Source organism: Ornithorhynchus anatinus, chromosome 11 (assembly GCF_004115215.2).
Source record: "Ornithorhynchus anatinus isolate Pmale09 chromosome 11, mOrnAna1.pri.v4, whole genome shotgun sequence".
Lineage (NCBI taxonomy): Eukaryota > Metazoa > Chordata > Mammalia > Monotremata > Ornithorhynchidae > Ornithorhynchus > Ornithorhynchus anatinus.
In genome coordinates, this window is record NC_041738.1 from 1,287,132 (window position 1) to 1,296,415 (window position 9,284).

Consider the following 9,284-nt stretch of genomic DNA (forward strand, 5'->3'; position numbering starts at 1 on the left):
GCTGTGTGACTGTGGGCAAGTCACTTCACTTCTCTGTGCCTCAGTTACCTCGTCTGTAAAATGGGGATGAAGACTGTCAGCCCCATGTGGGACCACCTGATGACCCTGTATCTTCCCCAGCGCTTAGAACAGTGCTCTGCACACAGTAAGCGCTTAACAAATGCCAACATTATTGTTATCTCCCACTCCCTTCTGCCTTGCCCTGACTTGCTCCCTTTGCTCTTCCCTCTCTCCCAGCCCCACAGCGCTTATGGTCATTTTATTTATTTGTACCGATGTCTGTCTCCCCGCCAGCCCCTCAAGACTGTGAGCTCATTTTGGGCAGGGAACCTCACTGTATATTGTTGTAATTGTACTTTCCCAAGCACTTAGTACAGTGTTCTGCACACAGTATGTATTTAATAAATATGATGGAATAAATGAATGAATGACTCCCAGGCCCATGCTCTATCCACTAAGGCACACTGCCTCTCTGTTAAGCACTTACTAAGTGCAAAGTGCCTATCCCGCCGTCGACCCCTGGGCCACGTCCTCCCTCCTCACCTCTGTCAATCTAATTCTCTTCCCCTCTTCAAATCCCTACTTAAAGCTCACCTCCTCCAAGAGGCCTTCCCAGACTGAGCTCCCCACTTTTTCCCTCTGCTCCCTCTACCCTCCCCCTTCACCTCTCCGCAGCTAAACCCTCTTCTCCCCCCTTTCCCTCTCCTCCCCCTCTCCCTTCCCACCCCCTCAGCACCATACTCCTCCGCTCAACTGTATATATCTTCATCACCCTATCTGTTTATTTTGTTTACTGAGATGTACATCACCCTGATTCTATTTATTTGCCATTGTTTTTAAGAGATGTTCTTCTCCTTGACTATTTATTGCCATTGTTCTTGTCTGCCCGTCTCCCCCGATTAGACTTCTCTCAAGCACCCAGCACAGTGCTCTGCCACGTGGCTCAGTGGAAAGAGCACGGGCTTGGGAGTCAGAGGTCATGGGTTCGAATCCCTGCTCTGCCACTTGTCAACTGTGTGACTGTGGGCAAGTCACTTAACTTCTCTGGGCCTCAGCTCCTACATCTGTAAAATGGGGATGAAGACTGTGAGCCTCATGTGGGACAACCTGATTACCCTGTATCTCCCCCAGCGCTTAGAACGGTGCTCTGCACATAGTAAGCGCTTAACAAATACCAACATTATTACTTTTGGTAGGTGCAAAATAAATATAATCCAGCCATTGGCTCCCTCCCAACCACCCCAAGACAGGCCCTGCCCTACACCCCCTCCCCTCTTCCAAGGGCTACCAAACTTCAAAGGGGAGGGAGGGGGTGGCTGCCGTTTCATCGATGACTCATCCCGTTTCCCGTAAGGCCTGTCCCTGTGGCCAAAATGCAGCTCAAAGCCCGCCTCCCCCAGGAAGCTCCCAGGCCTTGAGTGACTCCACAAACCTGGAGGGCTGGCCCCCACGGTCCTCTGTTCCTCCCCTCACCCCCCCAACACACACACACTGACAGCCAGGGCATCTGCCTCCTGGAGGGGCACTGAGACACCTCCCAGCTGCCCCGGGGCAGATCCTCTGAGCTGGGTCGGAGTGCGACCAATCAATCCCATTTTTGAGTGCTTACTACGAGGAGGGCACTTCACTAAGCGCTTGGGAGAGTTCGACACAACAGAGTTGGTGGCCACATTCCCTGCCCACAGTTTGCAGTCTAGAAGGACACTAGAAGGGCCTAACTGTTGCATTGATGACAGTGGCAACTGAGCATGGCCCCCAGATGCCAAGCACCGTGCTAAGCGCCAGGGAATATGCAACAGAACCAACGGGACACACAGGCCATGTCCCAAATGGGGTTTAGGGTCTAAGAGGAAAAGCTGTGGTCCCATCCCCGGTCCACAGGTGGGGAAGGTGGGGCTCAGAGAAGGTAAGTGATTTATCCAAGGTCACCCAACAGACCAGAGATCAGAACCCCAGTTCAGACTCCCCAAGCTACACTCTCTCCTCAGGCAGACTCCATCCCTTTCTTCGGTGCTTTGCCTCCAGCTACAGGGCTTGCCCCAGTCCCTGCCTTTCCCCAGGCCTCACTACCTCAGTCCAGCCCCAACCAGATGGAGGGCTGACCTCTGCTGGGGTGGGGGGAGACCTGTGTGTGGAGAAGGGAGCCCTTCAGCCAGTCCCCGAGGGAAGTAATCACAATCCCTCCCTTGGGCAGGTGGAGCAACCTCCTCCTTCCCTCTCCCCCAGGGAAGTGCAGAGCAGGGGTTTGGTGTGCTGGGGGGGACCAGAGTTGGGGGAGAAATGGAGCGGGGGCCAGGAATGGGGGCTGGGCCTTGAGCTACCAGCCCCTCTCCCCTCCCGCCCCTGCAGGACCCCAGCTGCCCTCTCCCCTGACTTCATGGCCCTTCCCCTGCACCACCATCCCCCAGCCCTGGGACAACTCCTCCTCACTTTATGGCCCGTCTGGCCTTGGATGTGGCTCGTCTGGCCTTGGACAGCGGCCCGGTGAGATAACGCTTCCACGGAAGGCCTTGGAGCGGCCCATCTGCCAGCGTGGTAGCAGGCCTCGGCCAAAGTCATCGCCGACGCAGCCGCCACCCTGACGGGCCACCGGCCCGCGTGCTGGCCTCCCCTCTGGTACTCCGGCCTGCAGGTCGGTCTCCCCGGCCACAGCTGCCGGAAGCAGGAAGGAGAGGCCGTCCTGTCCTTTCCACCCAGCGGTCCACTTCCCCCTTTAGACTATAAAGCTCGTCTCGGGCAGGAACCACGTCGTGTTAATTCGCACTCTCCCAAGCACTTAGTACAGTGATCTGCACATGGCAAGCATCCAATAAATACCACTGATTGACTGGTTCAGGGCCTCGCCATGTAATGATAATTATGGTATCTGTTAAATGCTTACCATGCGCCAGCCACTGTACTAAGCGCTGGGCTCCATGTGGGACCGGGACTGTGTCCAACCGGATGACCTTGTATCTACCCCCGCGCTTAGAACAGTGCTTGGCATAGAGTAAGTGCATAACAGATACCATAAAAAAAAATACAAATTGTGTTGAGAAGTGAAATAACTTACCCAAAGCCACACAGCAGATAAGAGGTGAAGCCAGAACTAGAACCCATGACCTTGTGTCTCCCAGGCCTGTGCTATCTACTACGCCATGCTGCTTCCCGCCTGGACAACTGCATCAGCCTCCTCGCTGACATCCCTATTCCCAACTGCACTCTTCAAACCCCTCCTTAGGTTGTCCATCCAACTCATCGAGCAGATCCGCCCCCCTCCCACCGTACCCCAGCTCGCACCCTTCCTCCTTTAACTTCATCGGGCAATTTTCCCAGCTCTCTCCCCACTTCACGAGCAGGCAACTACCACTCTTCCCGTCTTCGAAAACCTTCTGCGATTCCACTTCGGCCAAGAGGCCTCCCGTCTTCCCAGGAAACGTCCCAGTTACTGAGCACTCAAGGAGACAGCCAGCTCTCACCCTCAAGTTAAATCCACATTTATTCGCCTACCCACCTTCCACTTCCTTTTCCCCCAACCCATAAATGATTCTGCACCGTGCCCCTACCCCTGAGAGGGTAAACTCCTTGCCGGCAGGACGCGGACCTGGATGCTCCTCGGCCCTCTCCTCGAGCTCAGCCTCGCGCTGCGTACACAGAGAGGGGCCCGTTCGATGCCGGTGACCGCTCGGTTGACCGGCCCGAGGAGAAGAGAGTCGGGGAGCCCGAGGGTGGCCAGAGATAGGGGTGTGGATGCAACGTATAGAATTTTTCCTTGTGACCCCGGCACCGCCTCCCAAATCGAGGGAAGCAGAGACTGAAGAGGGGCTGACTGCGGACCCGCCGTCCCCCACCTCCCTGAGGCGGCCCCACCGGTGGAACATCATGGCAGGGGAGGTCCCGGGCTGTGGCCTGGCGGGAGTCCGCGGGTCCCGGGCACCCGCTTCCCCTGCCACCAGCCAAGGAGCCCAGGCCAAAGCCAGCCGGGCACAGAGCCCTCTCACCGCTCGTAAGCCCGCCCAGAGTCCAGGTTCCCGCGGCAGCAACAGGACGGGCCGGGGTGCCGCAGCTACAGGAATGCACCGAGAGCCAGAGTGGGCCGGCACTGGCCCCCATGGTGGGGGGTGGGGTGGGAGGGGGGGTGGGTGGTCCGGGGCAGCCCCCCGCCCGGGCCGGGGCAGAACGGCCGGGGCTCCACGCAATACACGGCGCCACCTGGCGGCCAGCGGCCCGGTCTTCCCGGGCAGCCCGCTGTGCGAGGACCGGCTGCCGCCCGCAACCCTGCAAGCGAGAAGGGCCCGGCCTGGCCATCTTTTCTCTTTTCTGAAGTGGCGGTGACGGCGGCAGCAGGGTCTCTTCCACAGTGCCCCGGGAAGGTCGGTCCCCGGGGTCCCTCTGGCTGCCCCTGGTCCGGCCCGGGTTCCGGCGAAAGTCCTCCCGGCAGGGCCCGTGGGCTCAGGAAGGTTTGGCTGCGGGGGGTTTCTTCCCCGTATACTTGAAGGTGCGGAGAGGGTTCTTGGGCCTGCGAGTCTGAGGGCGAGGGAAGGAGTCACGGCTGGGATGCGGTGGACTGGGGGCCCCTTCTCTCCCAGCCGCCCCCACCGGCTAAGGAATCATTCGGAAATGGAAATCCCTCCCACTCCCCCCGGACATCGATCGGGGTTTACGGCACCCCCGCCCCCGGTTGCGTACCTCGGAGCCCTTCTGGGAAGACAAAGGCCTCTTGCGTTTCCGCCTGCTGTGGGGGCGGGCGATGCCACGCAATTTCGGGGGGACTGGGGGAGGAAGGGGGAGAGGACTCAGTCGGCAGCCCTTCTCCGCCACCCTCCAAGACCCTGGCCCGGGTCGCGTCCCTCTCCGGCCGCACCCCCGACCCCCGAGCTCCAGCCCGGCCCTCACTCAGGTAGTCGGGGACGTGGCTGAGGTGCGGCTTCACCACAGCCGGGTGCAGGGGCTGATCGTGGCGCAGAAGCTGCAGGTCCCTCGGGTTGTCTTCGAAGTACGTCTGCGGGGACGGGGAAGGGAGCGGCCGTGACTTCCCGGCCTCCCCACCCACGATCACCCACCCCAGCTCTGGGCCGGGAGCCCTGGAGCAGCGGGGCTGCCGTGGCAGAAGAAGGGAATAGACAAGATGAGGACGAGGACTCTGACCTTGAGTTTCTCCGAGTGGAGCAGCTCCTCTTTGATCTCCTTCAGCCGAGCCTCACGGATGGCCTGCTTCGTCACGGAACGCATGGCGTCCTGTAGGCCCGGAGGCGGGGACGCGTCAGGGACGGTCAAGGACGGGGCCCAGCCGCGGCTCCCCTGGCTCCCCCCCGGCAGTCAGGGCCCGGCCCGGTTCCGGCACCCCTCCCTCACCCGGCAGCGGTAGCGGAATCCCTCGATCTCCTCCATGCGGAACTGATAGTTTTGCAGGACGGGCTCCGCGCTCTCTGTGGGGAGAAGTGGCAGGGGTCATCACCCGAGGCCCTCGGGCCCCTGGGGGAAGGGCAGCGCCTCGACCACAGCCAGACCACTGCCCCCCCACCCCGCACCTCGCCCGACCCCAGAGCCTCCCTCCTGCCACAGCGACTCCAGTCCGCCGCCCCGATCCCCACCGCCGCCCCAGCTTGGGGCCCAGCAGCGCCAGCTCTGCCCCGTGCCCCTGGCGCACGCACCTCCGCCGAGAGTCTCCTCGATCCGTGCCAGCTGCGGGCGCTCTGCGGGCAGCACGAAGGTCAGGGTTGTGCCCGGGTTGTCGGCGCGCGCCGTCCTGTGGGAGGGAGATGGGTTCTGCCCGGCCGGGGGCCGCGCCCTCTCCCATGTTCCCTGGCCCCCCAGCCCAGCACTCCCCGTACCTGCCCGCTCGGTGCACGTAGGCCTCGGGGGAGGGCGGCAGGTCGAAGTTGAGCACGGCCGCCACGTTGTGGAAGTCGATGCCGCGGGCCACCCCCGCCTCCGGATCCGAAGCCCTGGGAGGAGGCGGGAGAGAGACCAGAGCCCCGTCGGTCCGGCTCTGCAAGAGGTCCATCTGCAGCCAGCCCTTGCCGTCCCCCCCAACCCCCTTCACGAGGGTCCCAGGTCAAATGGGAAGAAAGGGCCGGGGGGGGGGGGATCCTCACTTTTCTCCTTTGCGGGCTCGCTCGCGGCGAATCACCCCATCTGTCGCAATGATGCAGTCGTAGAAGCCCTGGTTGAACTGGGAGATGATGTGGCACCTGGCGGCGGGAGCCCAGGATCAGCAGACGGGCCCCTCTCCGATGCGGTCCCCGCCCCTCCCCTGCCCCACGCCCCAGCCGCGGACCTAGAACGCAGAGGCAGCTCGCCGTTGAGCACGCAGGCGGGGATGCTGAACTGCTCGAGGAAGAGGCGGAGGCGGTAGCTCCGTTCCACGGTGTTGACGAACAGCAGCGACTTCCCCCGAAGCAGCCTCAGCTTCAGCAGGGCATACAGCAAGAGAAACTTGTCCTCCTCCGCCTCGCACAGCACCTGGAACTGCTGTAGACGCTCCGGGCCCGGCAGCTGCGACTCTTGCAGCTTCAGCGTCACCTGGCAGAGGGTTGGGGAAGGGGCCGGCTCAGCGGGGGTCACCGCTGCCCTCCCTTGCTCCCACCCAACCCCCCGGCCGGTAGGCAGCTCACCGGGTTGTGCAGGACCAGCTCCTTGAGAGCCTGCACGTCCTCGTTGAAGGTGGCCGACATGAGGAAGGCTTGGTAGATCCGGGGCAGGTGGCTGTCGGAAAATGAGCCCGGTGAGCCCCTGGCCCACCCATCGCACCCTGGCCCGCGCGCCCACCTGTGGAGCCCCAGACCACGGGCGACTGGGAGATACGGCGCAGATGCGACGGACGAGGCCGACCCACGAGACGACCCCCCGAGGGTGGCGGCCGGATGGGGAGGGAGAAAACAGTCCCGCCTTTACCAGAGCAGGCTCTTGAGTTCCTCCTCAAAGCCGAAGGAGAAGAGCAGGTCGGCCTCGTCCATCACCAGCAGCTCCAGGGAGTCCCGCAGGACCAGGCCGCCCTGCTGCAGGTGGCTGTGCACACGCGACGGGGTCCCCACCACCACGTCCGGCTTCTCCATCAGCAGCGCCCTGGGGATGGGACGGCACACATCAGCGGGGATGGCCCCGGGTCCGCCCTTCCCTCCTTCCCTCTCCCGCGGATCCGGCACCTACCTCTGGGTCGCGGAGTCCTCGACGGCGGACACGTCGACCACCCGCACGTCGCGGGCACAGTAGGCCGCCAGCTGCCGGATCATAGTCTGGGCCTGCTGGGCCAGCTCCTTGGTGGGCACCAGAACGAGCCCCCGCACGGCCTGCTCCACCACGGGCCCCGTCTGCGGAAACCGGCAGGGGTCGGGGGGGCGGCCTCGCGGGTCCCACGGGTGACCCCCTACACCTCCGGACCCGCCCCCCGCGACGAGTCTCCTCCCGACCCCCCACCTCCTTCCGGTGCAGCAGGTGCTGGAGCAGGGGCACGGCGTAGGCCGCGGTCTTCCCGGAGCCGGTGCGGGCCCGGGCCAGCAGGTCCTTGCCCTCCAGGGCCAGCGGGATGGCCTTCTCTTGGATCAGCGTGGGTCTGGACCAGCCCAGGTCCGTGATGGCCTGCGGGGAGGGAAAACAACAATTACGGCATTTGTTCAACGCTCACAACGGGCCAAGCACTGAAGCTCAGCGGAAAGAGCCCAGGCTCGGGAGTCAGAGGTCATGGGTTCAAATCTAGGCTCAGCCGCTCGTCAGCTGTGTGACTTGGGGCAAGTCACTTGTCTTCTCTGGGCCTCAGTGACCACATCTGTAAAATGGGGATGAAGACTGTGAGCCCCACGTGGGACAACCTGATCACCTGGTGTCCTCCCCAACCCTTAGAACGGTGCTTTGCACATAGTAAGTGCTTAACAAATGCCATCATCATTATTATTATTATTATTACTAAGCACCCAATAGATACAGGCTAAAGAGGTTGGACACGGTCCCTGTCCCACGGGGGGCTCACGATCTCAATCCCCACTTCAGAGATGAGGGAACTGAGGTGCAGAGAAGTGAATTGACTTGCCCAAGGTCACCCAGCAGACAAGTAGGGGGGATTAGAACCCACGCCCTCTTGCCCACGTCCTTCTTAGAGAAGCAGCGCGGTTCAGTGCAAAGAGCCCGGGGCTGGGGAGTCAGAGGTCGTGGGTCCTAGGCCCCGCCACTTAATAATAATGCTGGTATTTGTTAAGCGCTTACTATGTGCAGAGCCCTGTTCTAAGCGCTGGGGGAGATACAGAGTAGTCAGGTGGTCCCACGTGGGGCTCACAGTCTTCATCCCCATTTTACAGATGAGGGAACTGAGGCCCAGAGAAGTGAAGTGACTTGCCCACAGCCACCCAGCTGACAAGGGGCAGAGCCGGGATTTGAACCCATGTCCTCTGACTCCCAAGCCCGGGCTCTTTCCCCTGGCCACAGCCACCCAGCTGACAAGGGGCAGAGCCGGGATTTGAACCCATGACCTCTGACTCCCAAGCCCGGGCTCTTTCCCCTGAGCCACGCTGCTTGTCAGCTGGGTGATTTGGGGCCAGTCACTTCACTTCTCTGGGCCTCAGTTCCCTCATCTGGAAAATGGGGATGAAGACCGGGAGCCCCACGTGGGGCCACCTGATCATCTTGTATCCTCCCCCAGCGCTTAGAACAGCGCCGTGCACATAGTAAGCGCTTAACACATACCCACGTGATTTTTAAAATGGGGGTGAAGACCGTAAGCCTCACGTGGGACCACGTGATGACCCTCCCGCAGCGCTTCGAACAGTGCTGTGCACATAGTAAGCGCTTAACAGAGACCAACATGATTATTATTATTGTCACCAGGCCATGCCGCTTCAAGGGGGGGGTCGGGGCCCAAGTGAGTCCGGGCGATGGCCTCCCCCCGAACCCGCCCGATGCCCATCCCACCCGCCGCGCCCGGACCTGGAGGAGCCGCGCATCCAAACCCATGTGCTCGAAGCCCAGCGGTTCGTCCTCCATGGCTGCTCCGAAGGGGCTGTGCGCATGCGCGAGCCGGGAGGGGCGGGGGGAGACGGAGGGAGGGGGAGGGCGGGGCGACGGGGCAGGGCGACCCCCGATTGGCTCCGGCGGGACGGGCCCCGGCCTCTGATTGGTGGAAGCCTCCCGGCGTAGCCCCCCCTCCGAGGACGCGCTGACGTAACCACCACGGCCCCTCTGGAGAAGAAGGAGGCCGTGGGGGCCGATGAGGCGCCAGGCCGCCATGACAGGAGGCCCCTTGCCTCTGCCCTCTTCACCGGGCATCTTCCCTGTGTCCTGCCCGAACACGGATAATAATAATGTTGATCTTT

At 62.1% G+C, this 9,284-nt stretch overlaps 1 protein-coding gene across 1 annotated transcript; it reads right to left on the reverse strand.

Moving 5' to 3' along the window:
- Nucleotides 1–3,460: 3,460 nt before the first annotated feature.
- DDX56 (DEAD-box helicase 56) lies at nucleotides 3,461–8,975 on the reverse strand. Its single transcript, XM_029076266.2, has 14 exons — nucleotides 8,899–8,975; nucleotides 7,399–7,560; nucleotides 7,132–7,292; nucleotides 6,877–7,047; nucleotides 6,597–6,687; nucleotides 6,260–6,504; nucleotides 6,078–6,173; nucleotides 5,814–5,927; nucleotides 5,634–5,728; nucleotides 5,335–5,408; nucleotides 5,128–5,217; nucleotides 4,876–4,981; nucleotides 4,669–4,751; nucleotides 3,461–4,506 (listed from the first exon to the last, which is right to left on the reverse strand). The coding sequence occupies exons 1-14, from the start codon at nucleotides 8,953–8,955 to the stop codon at nucleotides 4,432–4,434; spliced, it is 1,620 nt and encodes a 539-aa protein (XP_028932099.1). The 5' UTR covers nucleotides 8,956–8,975; the 3' UTR covers nucleotides 3,461–4,431.
- Nucleotides 8,976–9,284: the final 309 nt, after the last annotated feature.